This window comes from Erinaceus europaeus, chromosome 6, assembly GCF_950295315.1.
Source record: "Erinaceus europaeus chromosome 6, mEriEur2.1, whole genome shotgun sequence".
Taxonomy (NCBI): Eukaryota; Metazoa; Chordata; class Mammalia; order Eulipotyphla; family Erinaceidae; genus Erinaceus; species Erinaceus europaeus.
Genome location: NC_080167.1, coordinates 66726429 through 66745219, shown reverse-complemented (window position 1 = coordinate 66745219; position 18791 = coordinate 66726429). Strand labels below are relative to the sequence as shown.

The 18791-nt window shown below is 50.1% G+C and overlaps 1 protein-coding gene across 5 annotated transcripts in view; it reads right to left on the bottom strand.

Moving 5' to 3' along the window:
- FBH1 (F-box DNA helicase 1) overlaps positions 1–18791 on the bottom strand; it is a 39815-nt gene that overhangs the window by 16024 nt on the left and 5000 nt on the right. For 2 of the 5 annotated variants that reach the window (XM_060192412.1, XM_016189770.2), the window contains exons 2-9: positions 11274–11435; positions 9007–9566; positions 8732–8862; positions 8500–8635; positions 6059–6249; positions 4802–4894; positions 1672–1763; positions 576–744 (exon numbers count right to left, since the gene is read on the bottom strand). In XM_060192412.1, coding sequence (XP_060048395.1) covers positions 576–744; positions 1672–1763; positions 4802–4894; positions 6059–6249; positions 8500–8635; positions 8732–8862; positions 9007–9501 — 1307 coding nt within the window. In that variant the 5' untranslated portion in view covers positions 9502–9566; positions 11274–11435. Of the gene's footprint in view, positions 1–575; positions 745–1671; positions 1764–4801; positions 4895–6058; positions 6250–8499; positions 8636–8731; positions 8863–9006; positions 9567–10997; positions 11124–11273; positions 11436–12515; positions 12581–18791 lie in introns of those variants that run through there. The other 3 variants (XM_060192411.1, XM_060192413.1, XM_016189771.2) reach the window with 3 other exon arrangements.

Below are 18791 nucleotides of genomic sequence, written 5' to 3'. Positions count from 1 at the left end.
CGTTACTGGCCCGGTGATACTGCATCTCCCTCACTCCCAGCCCTTCTCTGCAGTGACAACCAAAGGCCACCTGTGCATCACAGAGCGGTGAGGGGGGAGCCCGAGAGGCTGAACAAGACCCAGGCGGGGTCTGAAATGGCTCTGTTGGATTTCTGAGACTTCACAATGAGTGACGGGGAAGACGAAGCCCCTGACAGGTGAGACTATTATTCTGAGGTGAGGCCAAGAGGCCTGTGGTGGAACACCCCAACTCCTCTGAAGCCATCAAGTCCAAAGGAGACCTCACTTGTTTCTCCTCCCCCCAACACCCACCCTTCCAGAGAAAACCCAAAACTGTGGAGACTGCTCATATCATGATCTTTAGACAAGGTGTTCTGACTTCCTGGACCTCAGCTTCACAGAAATGAAAACAGCCCCTCTGGGACACCGCTACCGGTGACCAGCATGTCTTTTTAGGGCACAGTACACGTCACTATGTCTCCATCTCCTGTGAGGAGAGGGAAAAGCACTGGGCTGATGTGGCCGCAGTGTCTACGCAGCCCCAAAGCCCAGCGCCAGGGCACGGTGATGCTCACTTCCGCCCCACATGTTTGTAGGCCATGGAGTGGAAGGTTTTGCAGGTGACGTTGCTGGGGAAGACGTGCTCAGCCTGCTTGGCAATGCTCTTGTTGAAGGTCACATACAGGAACCTGCTCTGGGACCACTTCTCGGCATACTTGACCAGTGTGGAGGTCTTCCCGGTGCCTGCAGGAGCCGAGAGTCAAGGTGGTGACGCTCCGAGCCAGCGGAAAACGTCCGAAAGAATCCCTGACCCGTGCTTATCTCATTTCTTGCTTGAGACCAGACAGGGTCAATTTCCCAACTCTCACAGAAACCTCGCAGTGAAAATAGTCCTGAGGCAGAATGGCGGGACTGGGATGGCCCTTCTGGAAGGTTCCAGTAGAGCTATCTGTTGTCACTAAGCGAGGTCACATGGGGAGAGAAATCACTGGGCTAAGTGTGAACTTTTATGTCTGGAGCCCTGGATTCAAATCCCAGCACCATGTGGGAGCTCCACGGATGATGGAGCAGTGGTAGAGTGTCTCTCCCTCTCTCTCCGAATAAATCATGACAAAGTGGGGTCAGAGAGGCCACTCAGCGGTGCTGCTGCATAGGTGTGTGGCCCTGGGTTCGTGCCCCAGTGTTATCTAAAAAAAATAATAAATGCTGGGGCCAGGTGGTGGCGCACCAGGTTGGGCGCACATGTTACAGTGCTTAAGGACCAAGGTTCGAGCCCCTGGTCCCCACCTGCAGGAGGAAAGCTTCACAAGTGGTGAAACAGGGCTGCAGGTGTCTCTCTCTTCTATCTCCCCCTTCCCTCTCAATTTCTGGCTGCCTCTATCCAATAAATAAATATAATTAAAGAAAAATTAAAAAGATATATATAAATAAATAAATAAATAAAAAATGCTAGACAAGCATCAGGGATGACCGTGAGGGCCCCTACGGACTGCCAGTCTCCCCGGAAGTCCAGAGCACGTGCTCCCTGGAGGACTAAGAGCATGCAAGGGCTCCCTGGCTTGTAGTGGTCTGGCAGCAGATCAAGGCGAGGAGGACTTGGCAGCCGGCGGGAGAGGAAGTGGGGTGGCGAGAGGCCCGCAGCTGACTGTTTGGGGGAGGGCAGCTTCTCACCTGCAAACGCCATGATTTTGACCACCTGGAGAGGCTCCATCTTATGGCTCAGAATCAGCTGCTGCTCATGAGTGAGCTGGATGGTCTTCTTGCTGTGGTCATCACAGATGTACACAGACAGGGAGGGATCAAAGAGACCAGGTGGCGTTTAGGCGCACACGTTACCATGTGCAGACGTCCGGGCGCAAGGCCCTGCTCCCCACCCATAGGGGGATACTTCACTAGCAATGAAGCAGGGCTACATGTGTCTATCATTCTGTCTCTCTCTCTCTCTCCCTCTTCTCTCAATGTTGGGCAGTACGCCAGCTTCACCCTGCTTGCAGTCTATTTACATAACCAGTTACCTAAGCACCGCCCTGCCTGCAGAGCATTGACTTAATCCCCACTGGTTCACACTCTTTTGGCTCCACCCCCTCTCCTAGTCACACCCTGTTTTCCACCACTAGTTTACTCTTTTCACTCCACCCTCTCTATGTTTCCACCCTACTTGGGGAGTAGGATTACAACTGCTCTTCTGATTAAACACACATGGAATTGCCTTCCGGCTCCCAGAGTCCCAGAGTCTCTCTCCTGCAACGAAGACGACACTAGATGCTAGCCTGCTAGCCCGGCACGAGTTCCTGATTCCTCTCCCACGCAGCAGGCCAGGTTGGCTCCAGTCGAGTTGTCTCCAACCCAGAGAGCACGTGCTCGGGAAGAAGCACCCTCAGGCTAGCCCGGCATCTCAATTTCTCTCTGTCCTACCCAATAACACAGAAAGAAGAAGAAGAAAAAAAAGCCACTGGATTCGTAGTGCCAGCACAAAGCCCCTGTAATAAGTCTGGTGGCAATAAAAATAGTAGTAGTAACATAATAATAGCACAACAAACTCCAGGTGAAGGAAACTCAAAAGAAGCAAATAAATCAATGATAAAACTGAATGAACAGGGAGTCCGGTGGTAGCGCAGCAGGTTAAGCGCATGTGGCGCAAAGCACAAGGACCGGAGTAAGGATCCCAGTTCGAGCCCCCGGCTCCCCACCTGCACGGGAGTTGCTTCACAGGCGGTGAAGCAGGTCTGCAGGTGTCTATCTTTCTCTCCCCCTGTCTTCCCCTCCTCTCTCCATGTCTCTCTGTCCTATCCAATGACGATGACATCAATAACAAGGGGAAAAAAAACAAGGGCAACAAAAGAGAATAAATATTTTTTTAAAAAAAACTGAATGAACAAAACATAAACTCCCATGAACAATCTTCCCTGAGAGCAACCGACTCTAGGGGCCAAGCAGTGGTGTATCGGGTAGAGTGCATACCTTAGCATGCGCAGAAATCCAAGGTTTAACCCCCAGGCCCCACCTGCAGGGGGAGCTTCACAAACAGTGATGTGGTGCTGCAGATAGATGTCTTTCTCCCTCATTCCCTCTCAATTTCTGTCTGTCTCTTTTTAAAAAAACAAAGGGGGTTAGAGTGCTATGCAGAGAACTGAGAAATTTCCTACATGTACTAACACCTGTATATACTGTTGACTGCAAATCATTAATCCCCACAAAAAAAATATTTTCATAAAAAAAGGCCACTGCAACAAGGGCAACAAAAGGGAATAAATAAATAAAATAAATATTAAAAAAAGGCCACTGTGAGCAATATATTCTTCACGCCAGCACCAAGCCCCAGCAATAACCCTTGTGGCAGTTAAAAAACAAACAAACAGACTCTGATGTTGGTTGCACTTAATTAAAAGTACACCTAAAATGGAGGGGAGGGGGAGATAGTGAGTGAAAGAGACAGAGAGACACCTGCAGCCCTGCTTCACCACTCACAAAGCTTTCCCCCTGCAGGTGGGGGCCATGGGGCTTGAACCTGGGTCCTTGCGCACTGTAATGTGTGTGCTTAACCAGGTGCACCACTGCCTAGCCCCTAAAGTGGCTAATTTTAAGGATGAAAAACTCAGTCTGTGTCCTTAGTACCCTCACAGACTAAAAGACAGAAACTGACAGAAAGATCATTTCAAGTGATTTCTAAGACTGGATAAGCAAAGACAACGCTGACCAATCATCAACGCCTTCGAATGCGCACAGATGGGAGTCGGGCGGTAGCGCAGTGGGTTAAGCGCAGGTGGCGCAAAGCGCAAGGACCGACGTAAGGATCCAGGTTCCAGCCCCCGGCTCCCCACCTGCAGGGGAGTCGCTTCACAGGCGGTGAAGCAGGTCTGCAGGTGTCTATCTTTCTCTCCCCCCTCTGTCTTCCCCTCCTCTCTCCATTTCTCTCTGTCCTATCCAATAACAACCACATCAATAACAACAACAATAATAACTACAACAACAATAAAAAAGACAACAAGGGCAACAAAAGGGAAAATAAATAAATAAATTAAATTTAAAAAAAAAAAGAAAGCGCACAGATTTGGTGCCAAGCGCATGCAACTAAACTTTGTCATTCTCGCTTTTTCATATTCCTCATACTCGTGGTTTATGAATAAACGACGAGAAACACCTGCCATCTAAGTGCAGGTAACACAAATGCAAAGGAAGTATCTAGAATAAAAATCCATGGGCGGAAAAGAGAGCATAATGGTTATGCAAAAAGACTCTCATGCCTGAGGCTCCATAGTCCCAGGTTCAATCCCCCACCACCACCACCACCATAAACCAAAGCTGAGCAGTGCTCTGGTAAAAGAAAAAAAGAAAGAAAAAAAAAATCCATACAGGGAGTCGGGCAGTAGCACAACGGGGCTAAGCACATGTGGCGCGAAGTGCAAGGACTGGCTTAAGGATCCCGGTTCGAGCCCCCGGCTCCCCACCTGCAGGGGAGTCGCTTCACAGACGGTGAAGCAGGTCTGCAGGTGTCTACCTTTCTCTCCTCATCTCTGTCTTCCCCATCTCTCTCCATCCTATCCAACAATGATGACATCAGTAATAATAATAATAATAATAATAACTACAACAAGGGTAACAAAAGGTAATAAGTAAATAATTTTTTTAAAGAAATCCATACATTGGGTAGGAAAGACTTGTAAAAAATAAAAATAAAAATAAAAACAAAAGGAAGTGAATTTCACATAAAGTAAACGCCACTCCAGTGAAGCTGTGGAGACAACACCCCGCCATCACCATGACAGGACCAAGTGCAGCCCAACGCACAACGCACACACACCTGGAGCACACGGACGGCCCCTCCTTGACTTCTGTGCTCTGGGTGCAGGAATTCTCCTGAAGGTACAGGCAGTAGAAGATGTTGTAGTGAATCCTGGTGGGGAAGAAGGGTTTTCAAACGAAGTCACAAGGTCAGAACTGCTTCCTATCTCTACACAGAGAAGACGTGAAATGGCGCCTGGCAAGAGTCTCGTGGGGGGAGAGGCACCCGCATTTGTTTCCGGCTGCTCCTGTGGCTTTCCTGGCTGTGGGTCTCTGTGGCCAAGCCCGCTGCACACGGAGATGACAGGGTGGACAAGGCTCAGCCACATTTACACCCCAGACCCCTGAGTAACAGGAACGTGTCTCTGGGACAATGCGGCGCACACTGATGGAGTCTCTGCCTGAGAGGACTTTCTACAGTCCTAGAAGCCCCGGAGAGGGCTGGGAGGCGGCTCAGCGGGCAGAGTGCATGCCTTGCCCCACACAAGGCCGAGTCCCACCCCCAGCACCATGTAGGATCACCACGGACGACCCAAGGGAGCTCCATAAATGGTGAAGAGTTGCTTCGGTGTCTCTCCCTCCTCACCTCTAAAAATTCCAGATTCTCCAGAAATACCCTTTCGCACTCTCTAAAAAATACAGAATTAAAAAAAAAAAAAAAAGACACCAGACTTGGTACTTGAAAGAGTGGTTTTATAGGGTGGGGCGGTAGCACAGTGGGTTAAAGGCAGGTGGTACAAAGTCCAAGGACTGGCGTAAGGGTCCCAGTTCGAGCACCCAGCTCCCCACCTGTGGGGGGGGGGTGTCACTTCACAAGCGGTGAAGCAGGTCTGCAGGTGTCTGTCTTTCTCTCTCCTCCTCTCTTGATTTCTCTCTGTCCTATCCAACAACAATGACAGCAGCAACAATAACATTAACTACAACAACGTTAAACAGTAAGGGAAACAAAAGGGGAAAGAAACAGCCTCCGGGAGCAGTAGGTTCATGGTGCAGGCACCAAGCCCCAGCAACAACGTTGGAGGCAAAAAAAAAAAAAAAAGACTGGTTTTATTTCACAGGACAGAGACCAGAGCCTCACTTTGGCACATGTGATGCCAGGAATTCATGCCTGCAAGTCCTGCGCTCCACCAGGCACCACCCCGTGGGCGGCGGTGGCTGCCTCTTCTACTCAGCTCCCGCACGCCGAGCAGGGAAGGGATGGCAAGGGGCACCATGCACAGTGCCGGAGCCAGGCAGGTCTCGGCTGGGCCCTGCCTTCCCCGCCCCAGCACCTCACCGGTTGCTGATGCTGATGCCCTTCTCCCTCATGGCGTAGAGGAGCACCGCCATGCAGTACAGGGTCTCGGTGACGTCGGCCATGGTCACGGTGGAGCTGGGCCTCCGGAGGCAGAAGAGCAGCTGCTGGATGTCACGCACGCTGCCAGAGAGCAGGACCACGGCTGCCACTAGAGCCCACACGTTGACAGCCTGTCAGGGAGGGAGGGAGGGCCCGGAGACCGTCAGCAAAGAACACGGACGGCGGTGCAGAGAGCAGAGCTGGGGTGGGGAGCAACGGGAACCTTCCCTCATGCCCCGGCCTCCTTTATCTGCACCAGGGATGATGCTCTCGCCCCTGCCCCTCCTCTCAGATCACGCGAGGTCCAGGGTTCAAGAGAGTCAATGCATGCTCACTACCCAGAGCTGCTCCACTGGGTGGCCAACACAGATGGGGTTAAATCAAGACCAGTGACTCTGAACTGCATGTTGCCATCCCTAAAGGGCTCGGGTTCAAGTCCCGATCCCCACCTGCAGGGGGCAAGGTTCAAGAGCAGTGAAGCAGTGTTGCAGGTCTATCTGTCTTTTCTGCTCTCTTATCTCCCCTCCCCATCTCAATTTGTCTATTGTACCAAATATATAAATATTTTTGAAAGAAATACACGGAACTGTTAAAAATGGGGCCACAGGGCTGGGGAGACAGCACAGTGGTTCTGCAAAACACTTCCATGCCTGAGGCTCTGAGGTTCCAGGCTCAATCCCCAGGACTGCCATAAGCCTGAGCTGTGCAGGACTCTGATCTCCTATTTTCTCTCTTACCTTTCCCTCTGTATCTCTTGTTAAAAAAAAAAAAATATATATATATATATATATATATATATGTATATATAGATATAGATATAGATATAGATATAGATATAGATATAGATATAGATATAGAATCGGGCAGTAGGTAGCACAGCGGGTTAAGCGCAGGTGGCACAAAGCGCAAGGACCAGTGTAAGGATCCCAGTTCCAGCCCCGGCTCCCCACCTGCAGGGGAGTCGCTTCACAAGTGGTGAAGCAGGTCTGCAGGTGTCTGTCTTTCTCTCCTCCTCTCTGTCTTCCCCTCCTCTCTCCATTTCTCTCTGTCCTATTCAACAACAATGACAACAAGTAACAACTACAACAATAGTAAAACAACAAGGGCAACAAAAGGGGGGAAAAAAGATGGAGTGGGAGGTTGCTTTGGGGGCTCAGCTATACCACTTGGTGCTCTGCCAGCCTGAGCTGTCTCCCCAGTTGAGCCTTGGGTAGTGCCTCGGAAACTGCCCTGTCTTCTGCAGCCAGCGAGCGTTGGAAGTGTATCTGGAGAGAAGTGTCTGCCCATGCTGCTGCAGTGAGCTTTCCTTCACAGGAAGGTTGTGGACACATGAAACTGTCTTTTCTCAGAGTCCTTGTGGCCCTTTAAAAATAATGATTATATATATATTTTTTTTCTTTTTTTTTTCCAGGGTTATTGCTGGGGCTCGGTGCCCACACTTTGAATCATGGAGGCTGTTTTTTCCCTTTTGTTGCTCTTGTTTATCATTGTTGTTGTTATTGTGTGCTTAAGCACACAATGTGTGCTTAACCCGCTGCGCTACTGCCCGACCCTTCCCCCCCAATCCATCTTATACCAGAGCTTAGTGCTCTGGTTCTTCTCACTGCCTCTCTCACAACAAATAAATGAGGTTTGTTTTTTTTTCCTTTAAGTGAGGCTCTGATCCAGACGAGGAACCGTAAGATGATGTGGAAACTGAGATCTGAGAGCTCTGGCTTCTCGTCAGCGTGTCCGCAGCAAGGCCACTCACCTCTCTGCCATGTAAGGACCCTAAACTTCTCTGTGTGCAGAGCACAGCGGATCTCCCTCTGCCAAGGATTTCTCAACACAGTGGGAAGGAAACTGGACTGTGCATTTGCCCTTCTCCATCTAAAACTCCACCATCACACAGACATTTATTTTTTATTTACTTAATTTATTTTTTGCCTCCAGGGTTATCGCTGGGGCTCGGTGCCTGCACTATAACTCCACTGCTCCTGGAGGCCATTTTTCCCAATTTATTGCTCTTGTTGTTGTTGTTGTTGGATAGGACAGAGAGAAACTGAGAAAGGAGAGGAAGAGAGAGAGAGAGAGAGAGATGGACACCTGCAGATCTGCTTCACTGCCCATGAAGTAACCCCCCCTGCAGGTGGGGATCCAGGGGCTCGAAACAGGATCCTTATTCCAGTTCCTACAATTCATGCCATGTGCGCTTAACCTGCTGTGCTACCGCCCAGCCCCAGCCTTCTATTTCTCTAGTGGGATCAAGGGCAACATGAATGTTTCAAGTCAGAAGTTCAAGGCTGGGAAAACATCTAAAGCAACCTCCAGCCGAAGGACATCACCAAGCACCTTCCTCCCGTGAGCAAAGAGGCTGCCTCCTCCCAGCTCCCGGCACATACCCCAGTGGCTTCGTGCAGGTCGGGCAGCTGCTGGCGCACACACGCTTCCGCCTCAGGAAGGAGGGGGTGGTCCCGCAAGCTCCACAGGGCCCGTCTGGGGTCCACGCTGGGGGAGCATTTACTGGTGGCTGTGTATCTGCAAGATAGTCACAGAAGAGCCCCCGAACGAGGTGATCAGGGTCGCCCCTGGGGGACAGGCCCCACGGCCGCCCCCCAGGGACGGGGCGCTCACCGGATCAGGTTCAGCACGCAGGAGTCTTGCTCCTTCTCGATGCCCGAGCTCAGCAGGATGCCGTCCACCTTGCTGACCGCCTGCTCTTCGTTCATCAGGTAGCGGTGGTAGAGCTTTTTCCAGGGAATGAACTAAGAGAGTTTAAGATAATCCCGAGTGAGACGCAGACCGTGGCTGTCAGACTACAGACTAAGGGGGGCTTGCTGACGTCAACCAGCCTCTGGTTCTAGGAGGTTCTAGGCGGTACAGGCAGTGGTGTTCCCCGCTCCACATACCAGCGGGTCTCTGATGATATCCCTCCACAGGTGACAGACCAGGCTGAGGTTCCAGAAGAGGTCTTCCACGGGCAGGAAGGCAAAGATGTGCCTTAGGACCTCGCTGGGCAGGCCGCAGATGTGGCTCTGGGCTTCTGGGCAGGGCGAGGTCCCCAGGAGCCCATAGCAGGCGTCGGGAATGGGCTCGGGCCCCATGTCCTCTAGCTCCTGGTCGGGCTCCGCAGAGAGCTGGGCCAGGGAGTCCCCTGCCTCGTACCCGGCGCCCTGGGGCCCTGAGCAGGACAGGGGCACGCAAGCTTGCAGCCTTCTCTTCGAGGCTCCATCCTGCTGCCGGGCCCCCGGGCCTTGACTCTGCTCATCCTCCCAGGGGCACGGCCGCTTCCTGGGCCCCCCGGCCCCCTCTGGAGAGGGGGCGCAGTCGCTCTCCAAGGCAAAAGTCACTTCCCCCTCTGAGTCCTGAGAGCTGTCCTGGCTCCCAGGGTTGCTCTTGGCCATGTCATTGGTGCCCCGTTGATGGCCGACTGGAAAGAACTCGGTGATCTGTCTCTGATGCTCTGGGCCTGTGGACAGAACATGGACAGAGTGGCTGAGAGGATCGGGGTGCCCGGGGACCCAGCGCTGACCCGAACAGGACAAACGTTTAGTCCCACTCATGGAGGAAAGGGACAGACATTGTTCCATAAACTAATCATTAAATAGCTAATCAAAAAATATTCACAGGGAGTCGGTGGTAGCGCAGCGGGTTAAATTCACGTGGTATGAAGTGCAAGGACTGGTGTAAAGATCCCGGTTCGAGCCCTCGGCTCCCCACCTGCAGGGGAGTCACTTCACAGGCGGTGAAGCAGGTCTGCAGGTGTCTGTCTTTCTCTCTTCCTGTCTGTCTTCCCCTCTTCTCTCCATTTCTCTCTGTCCTACCTAATGACGACGACATCAAAAACAACAACAATAAAAAACAACAAGGACAACAAAAGGGAAAATAAGTAAATATAAAAAAAATCTAAGAAATCTATCTACAGAGGCTGCAGAGGTAGCTCACAAGGCAGGGTGCATGCCTTGTTCTGTGCACAGGCCAGGTCTGAGCCCTGGCACAAGGAAGCACCATGAATTGTACCAGGAGAGCCTCCATGAACAGAGGAGGCAGGGCTGCTCCATCCTTTCTCTCTCTCTCTCTCTGTCTATCTAAAAATCAAAATAAATAAAGGCACTGGGCAGTGGCACACCAGGTTGAATGTATACTCTACAGGGCACAAGGACCTGGGTTCAAGGCCCTGGTCCTCTCCTGTGGAGGGAAGCTTCACAAATAGCGAAGCAGTGCTGCAGTTGTCTCTCTCGCTCTCTCCCTACCTCCACCCTCCCCTCAATTTCTGTCTCTATCCAAGTAAGTAAGTAAAACCATTCATATAAGTAAATAAAGTCTGCTAGGAACAGTGGGATTTAAGACCAGCCGCTTAAATTAAAATACACACACACACACACACACAGAGACTTGTCTCTTCTGACAACTCAGTATATGTCAGCGGTCCTGGTTCGAGCCCCCGGCTCTCCACCTGCAGGGGAGTCGCTTCACAGGCGGTGAAGCAGGTCTGCAGGTGTCTGTCTTTCTCTCCTCCTCTGTCTCCCCCTCCTCTCTCCATTTCTCTCTGTCCTATCCAACAACAATGACATCAATAACTACAACAACAATAAAAAGACAACAAGGGCAACAAAAGGGAAAATTAATTAATTTAAAAATTAAAAAAAAAAAAAAGGAAAAAAGAAATCAGAGGGGTTTTTTGCCTCCAGTGTTATCGCTGGGGCTCAGTGCCAGCAGTACAAATCCACTGCTCCTGGCAGCCATTTTTTGTTTTCTCTTCCCCCTATTTTATTCAATAGGACAGAGAGAATTTGAGGAGGGGGGAGACACCTGCAGACTGGCTTCACTGTTCATGAAGCATCCCCCCTGCAGGTGAGGACCAGGGACTCGAAGCCAGAACCTTGCAGAAGGTACTTACTATGTGCGATTACTCAGTGGCCCCAGGAAATCAGAAAGCTTCTAGGTGAAGCAGTAAGGATAACCAAACAGGCCGAGAGAATTCCTTCAAACACACTTCCTGGGGTCTTTACCAAGCCCTCCAACGAAGGGTGGCGTCTCCATGGAAACAGTGTCCAGCTGTTGCCACAGGGGCTGCAAAATGACACCGGCAACACTGGCAGGTGCTGGGCAGTGTCAAGGGCCACACACACAGATGAGATTCCAAAAGCTAAGGTACATTTTTAGAAAGACATACCCCTTGTCCTCGTCCCTCGCTTTGCTCTGGGCCGAGGATAGAGACCGTGGTTAGGGTCTCGACTTGTCCATCTCTGACCGAAGGCCTGGGTCACAGCCAAGTGCCTCCGAGCCAAGTGCTGGCAGTCGATGGCTGTAAGATGCTTCCGCTTACACCGGCTCACTGTGTCAGATCCCAGGCAGGAGAAAACAGGACACTCCTTAGTCATCACCAACCCAACAGCTTTCAGACTACAGACTCTGGGACCACCAGGCAGCTCCTTTCCTCTCCTCCCAGCTACATCTGGTCGTTTCGTATTTTCTTAGCTTTTTCTTCCTTAGAATTGTAAAGACAACCCTCAAATAAGATGTGGCCTTGTGACCGGCATAAGGATTCCAGTTCAAGCCCCCGGCTCCCCACCTGCAGGGGAGTCGCTTCACAGGCGGTGAAGCAGGTCTGCAGGTGTCTCTCTTTCTCGCTCCCTGTCTTCCCCTCCTCTCTCCATTTCTCTCTGTCCTATCTAACAACGACAACATTAACAACGAAAACAACATTAAAAACAAGGGCAACAAAAGGGAAAATAAAAAGAAAAAAAAATTTTAAAAAAAAAGATGTGGCCTTGTTCACTCCTTACTTTTTCTAGATGCCCAGACTGTACAATGCTCATTCAAAAAAAAAATTATCAGCAAAAAATTTAAAAACGGGGGGGATGGGTGGTAGCGCACCTGGTTGAGCGCACATATTACAATGCGCAAGGACCTGGGTTCGAGCCCCCAGTCCCCACCTGCAGGGGGAAAGCTTTGTAAGTGGTGAAGCAGTGCCGCAGGTGTCTCTCTGTTTCTCACCCTCTCTATCCCTCCCTTCCCTCTCGATTTCTGTCTCTATCCAATCAATAAATAAAGATAATAAAAAAGAAGGAAGGAAGGCAGGAAGGAAGGAAAGAAAGAAAGAAAGAAAGGAAGAAAGAAAGAAAGAAAGGAAGAAAGAAAGAGGGAGAAAAGTTATCAGTTATCAGCAATGGGCAGTTTGCGCCCTGGCCCCTTCTCCTTGACGTTACTTGGGCCACTTCCCTTTCTCTAGTAACCGGAGTAGCTACCAGTTGTCTGTAACTTTTCCAAGACAAACTCATACACTGTTAGCTGTGCATGCTGGCTTCTCCAAGTCTCAGCAACAGAATGCAGTGGCTACACTGTTAACCTCTCTCTGCCCCCAGAGCACCCAGAACAGAGCACCGAGCTGACAAGATGGGGGAGTCGAACACACCTGACAGATCTGGAGGGGAAAGCCGTCCTCCACAGCACACGGCAGCAGCCCCTGTGGCTAGGGTCCTGTCTCCAGAGCAAGGGAGAGTTAGCTACCCTTTAGTCCTTTGACAGCTGATCCCTCTTTCCTGTGTTTAAGTGAGACTCTTCACACTTCTGATCTAGTTCCGTTGGTACAGTAGAGTCACAGAATCATTGTCAAGTAGAAAACTTATACTTTAAAGAGGGCGGCTGCAAGTACAGCTCTAACGAAATGCAGGATAACACTTCCAGGAGATGGCCAGAATAAAACTAGCTCTTCTGACACCACATCTTCTCCACCCTGAGTCTGTCCCTGCCCATTTCTCCAGTCTCCCTTCAAGTACTAAGCCTCTACTGTGAGCCACTAGCCTGTGATGCTCTGAAGGACAGAGACATGATTATCCTGAGCGTTACCCCTGCGTGTTCAGCACGTTATCATTATAAACAACAAATATATAAAGGCTTGCTGGATGCAGACTCATCAGCTGTGATTCCTGCGTTCATTTTTTTTTTTTTTTTACTTATTTTTATTGCTAAAAATGACGGTCCAAATACATCACAGACAGCGCTCAGGGTTCTGTGGACAAGGCCAGGCTCCGCATCCTCCTGAATTAGTCTGTTTGCACCCCACAGCTGCTCTGCATTTCCTCTCCTGCTTGTGGGTAAGCATAGCCAGGACGGGGCTCCCGCCAATGGAAGCTACGAAAGGGGTATTTCTGGCAGGCCTACCCGACAGGCTCATTGGCCTCTCAAGGTCTGCTCTCCTTTCAGTTCTGCTGGAGTAGACTCCCCAAGACAGTCTTAGAAGGCTCACACCCAAAAAAGGAAATGCAGCTAGCAGACTCAGTCCCTCCATCGCTGCTTTGCAGACTGCCACTCCTTGCCAACACACAAACTCTCCGACCAGCTGGAAGCTTCTGGAATACTACGGGGTCAGGAAATGAACTTCCCCTGGGAGGTCAATCCACACCTAGGCTCTGTTTGTTACTGCAGTCAAGCTTGACCCAAGTCGTTCCAGGAGCATCTGACACCGACCCAAAGCTGACGGGTCACAGCCCCAGCCAGACAAACTGAAGAAGGCGGGTACTTACAGGGTCTGGAGTGAAAGCCTTCTGCTCAGCAGCCATTTCTATAAGATGAAGGGGATCACGGGAGCCCTCCAGGACAAGGCGTGTGACTTAGAAGAGGGGCACTCGCACTGACCAAATTGCCAGGCTGCCCTGCCTCATCCTGCCAGTCCCCACCGACCCCGCTTTGTTCCAAGGGTCTCAGTGAAGAGGACAAACACACACGAGGCCTTGGGTGTCTCCCACGATTCTGCTGAGGGCTCAGTGCCTTCCAGGACCAAATCCCTTGCGAATTTCCCCACACCTCTCCCAGCTCACGGCGCCACCCCTGGCTCCTGCTCCAGGAACGTACGTACCCCAGCCAGGAAGCAAGCACTCCGCAGCAGTAAGACCACCAGAGCGTTTCTGAGACCCCTGCAGTCACTAGCTATGAGAGCTGCCATATTCGGGTATGGGTGCTCTACTGTATTCAGAGCTGGTGGGTGGGGGTGTCTAAAGTACCATGTCTCCCAGCGCAGGGCTGAAAGCTCTGGCCTTGAGAGGGGCAAGCGAGACAGGGCCTGGAGCTCCATCGCCATCCTCCCGCAAGTGAACAGGTGTGCAGCACCACGCTCCCCTTAGCCCACCTTGAAGCCGTCTTCCTTGGCTTTGAAGCCCCCAACTACCTCGAGGCGCCAAGAGTGTGGAACCCCATGGCTTCTGAAGTTCTTTCCCATGTTCTCGTCTCATCTCACACAGCCGCCACCCCCCCCCCCAAATTAAACCTGAGCTCACAGCAGCCTGACTAGGAGACTGAGCCTCCATTCTGTACCCACGCAGATTTACAGCGCCTTCTGAAAAGTTCAGTGTCAAGGTCATTTTTTTTCCCCCACCACAGTGAAGCATAACCAAAGGCTTCGCAACAAGTGTTAGAGGAAGTAGTTGTAAGGAAAACATCACTGAATACTGCATACTTTGCTTATTATGCAAAAGGCCTTCACGCCTGAGGCTCCAAGTTCAATTCTCTGGACCACCGTAAGTCAGAGCTGGTAAATAGTAATAATAATAATAATATACTGTACACTCAAAATGAAAAAGCCAAAAAATACTGTCTCATCAGTTCTAGAAGCAATCAACACAGCAAGAAGACACCGTGGTGCCAGCTCCACGGCCCGCTTCTTGAGCCCCCCAAAGGGTGCAAGCCCTGTGCCCCCTGCAGGACCTGTCCCCCTCCCCGTGCAGACAGCACTCCCTCACAATAGCACAGGACTCTGCATCTGAGTGTGTCTCCCGCACCCAGGAAAGAGGAATAGTGAAAGAAAGGAAAAACCGGAAGCTGATGATGACTTAAAGCCTAGACAGTGAAAGCTTTCAGCTTTCAAATTAGTGTCTTATTTTCAAACTATCTGTGAAATGGCAGCTCAGACTCCAGGAAGGACTGTGAGGTCTTCAAAAGGGCATGTATAGGTGACTTGTGGTAGCCTCAGGAGTACCCCAGTATTTACCATCCAGAAAAAGTCTGGAAAATGGTAGTTACTTCGGAATTGTTTCTTCTCCATACCCTACACTTCCATGGCTGCAGTGCTCAATTACTGGGGGGGGGGGGGGGGGGGGGGGCGCAGTTTGAGTGGGTGGTCCTGCCCCAGGGCAGGGCTAATAACCCCACTATTTGCCTGGAGGCTGTGAAAGCTGCCCTACTCTTGCATATAAAGAAAGGACTTTACATTCTTGTATGGAGAGACCTCATACCCATCCCATCGATAAGAACCCTGCCTCCCACAGGCATCTGACACCCAGTGCCTCTCCCTCAGACAGGTTAATCAGGCCCTATGAGATATGGAGCTGGCCAGATATGATCCCACCCTGCCTCTCCAGCTGCTGATCTTTAATACCTCCCCCATCTGCCCTGGGTGAGCCCCAAACTCTCCCAGGAATCCCCTATCCCTAACGCCACCAACGTCTTCACAGATGGGGGTGCTCAGGGAGCTATTAGTTATGACCCTGACCATCCCCCCCAGAGTCTCTTTGAGGAATTCCCCGGCAGTTCCCCTCAACTTAAAGAATTATATGCGTCTATCTGGCTCTTCACCATGTCAGAGACCCTTTCCATCTTTTCTCTGATAGCCTACATGTCACTAACCTCCTCCCCTGGCTCCAACCCTCCTTAGGCAGAGGGAGTGCTCTGCGCGTCAGAAAAAAACCGTGGCATTTAAACACCAGCCATTTTTCTTGGCCTTCAAGGCCTCTGTTTTAAATAAGGCCCCTTCAAGATCTAAAGGGCTTTCAACAAAACTATAAATATCCAGGGCACACGAGGCTTGCTGCTGGCCTCTGCTTTCCCAACAAGCATGCCCATGTCAGAATTTAAAGTGTAAGATCTAGTAAAGTCTTATATCCACCCTTACTCATAACCACTCAAAAGGTGTTATATAAAAAATAAAATACAGGGAGTCGGGCGGTAGTACAGCAGGTTAAGCACAGGTGGCGCAAAGTGCAAGGACCAGTGTAAGGATCCTGGTTCAAGCCCCCGGCTCCTCACCTGCAGGGGAGTCGCTTCAGAAGTGGTTAAGCAGGTCTGCAGGTGTCTGTCTTTCTCTCCCCCTCTATCATCCCCTCCTCTTTCCATTTCTCTCTGTCTTATCTAACAATGATGACATCAACAACATTAACTACAACAACAAGGGCAACAAAAGGGAAAATAATTTTTTTTAAATAAAATAAAATACAGCTAAAATATAAGAGTATGAGCAAGTAATCGAATAAACTTGTGATAACTCTATAATCAATAAATTGCTAAGATCCTAGCAGTAAACGAAGTTCTAATATTGTGCTTAAATTGTTTACGCAGCTTTAAATCATACTAAAGAGATGATAATTATTTTATTGTTAAAAAGGCCTTCCAAAATTATATAAAGATATTTAAGCCAATTCTAGTGAACTTCTAACCTGGTACAAGTTTTTCTTCACAAGTGAATGATTACAGCTGTGACAAGCCTTCACATGAAGAACCAACTGCTCATATGGTAAGATCTTAATATAAGAAGTTCCCCCTATTTGTAATCCAATTTCAGCTTATGTGACTTAACAACAATATTCATGTTTTACTCATGGGTGTGTACTGATCACTAAGGTCACTCATATCCCTAGTTTTTTTATACTCCTCCAACATACAATTAGCCATAGCCTTAGCTACACTTAATCTTTTCAAAATTTACAAAAATTTAGATTTGCAAACTACCCCCCAATGCCTCTCACTGGTTTGTGTGTGGCTCTCTCCAAAGACCCATTCCTGCTGCTGTACCCATACCAACCTTAAAGGCTTACAAGCGCATTTCCCAGACATTCCTATAGCCCAGCTTAAGGATCAACCTTCTCGTGGTGCATCCCGTGAGTACCCATTTATTGGGGAAACTGACGATCCTTCCTAGCCGACTGAATCCACATGGATCCCAGTCACTTTCAAAGCCAGCAACAAGCAGACATCAGGCTCAACCTGACGCTGTTGACTGGCTACGGAAGAAGGGCAAACGCTAGAAGAAGAAGAACCTGCTCCTCCTGCACCTCCCTTATCAGAACCCCCGTGGCCTTAAGGCCAATGCTCTGTGGCAAATCTCCATCACCCACATCCCACAGTTCGGCAGGCAAAAGTCATCCGGGATACAGCCCTAACTGGTGAAAATGCCAAAAAACTTGTGTCCCACATGTTATCTTGTTTTGCCATTATGGGCCTCCCCTTACAGGTCAAAACTGATAATGGTCCTGCACTTACTAGCCAACAATTCAAAACCTTTTGCTCACTATGGGGTATTACTCATAATACGGGTATTCCTTACAATCCGCAAGGCCAAGGCATCGTCGAGAGAGCTCACCAAACGCTAAAAAAAAAAAAAAAAATCATTAATAAAGAAAAAGGGGGAATATACCCTGTGAATGTTCAGCGTTCAGCTCACCATGGCTCTCACTACACTTAATGTCTTTAATATTTCTAAAAATTCTGAAAAAGCCCCTATAGTTAACCACTGGCAAGCTCCCCACTCCCTCCCTGCTATACAGGTCAGATGGAAGGGCCCCCAGATGGCCTTTGGAAGGGACCAGACCCCCTGCTAACCATGGGAAGGAGATTTGCATGTGTTTTTCCACAGGACTCTCTGAAACCCATCTGGGTCCCTGCCCGCCATGTCCGGCATTGCCCACAGGATGGCACGACTCTCCTTAACAAAGAACAGGAGATGCCAGAAGACCCGCAGCAGAACAGCGCCCCCCGAGACTCATAACATGACATGGCATGACCTGAAGGGCCTAATCCACAGAGCTCAGGGACAAAATCCCCCCTTCGGCCCACCTTTTACCCCTTGCTCTTTCCGTGTATCTTGTCTTATTATCCACCCTTCCCACCTCTGCTGCACCTGCTACTCTCTGGCAGTTTCAGGTGTGGGAGACCTACAATGAGGTTAATAAGGTTATATGAGCTGGGAATTGCTCCAACCAAGGACGCCAGTCAGCCATCATCATCCCAGTCTCCCCTGCCTCCATGACACCTTGCTCCCACCGTGCCCAAGGATGTCCCTGTGTCTGCTTCCCCTTTGACAATACCGGGAGCTGCCTAGAGTGGGTCAACTACTATGGAGGATGCCACTATTGGTCATGTAATATTCACGGGGTCCCCGACGCTTATGACCAATATTATAGCTGATACAAGCCCAAGAAACAGTATTTCTCGGGCCTAGGCTCCCTCAAGTTCACCATCCATGACCCATGGGATAATAGATGGGCTAGTGGAGTTACCGGAAAACTATAACACGTTTTCCTCCTCCCCCATAGCCAGCATTTTTATCTCCTGACAGCTGATCCCCATCCCCAGAGCTGTCCAAATCCAGAATAAGATCACCCAACAAGAACAAGCCCTCTGTCACACTCTCGCCTCACCACCCAGCCTTAACTGTTCATCTTGGCCTGCGTATCTGCGCTATGCCATCTTGCTCTTGAACTAATCCTCCATCCCTCCCAAAACTTTAAAAAAAAAAAGTCTTGTTCCCTCAGCCCTGGACTCTTGGATGTCCTCCCCGTGTTATCTTGGATTCTTCCCCTCCTGACCCCTCTTTGCTACTGGCGTGCTGCTCCTTGTCGCCACATGGCTCCTGCAGTTCCTAAAGAACCGCCTCCAGAACATGGTCCAAGTGACGATCCAGAGAGTCTCGGTTCAACCCTAC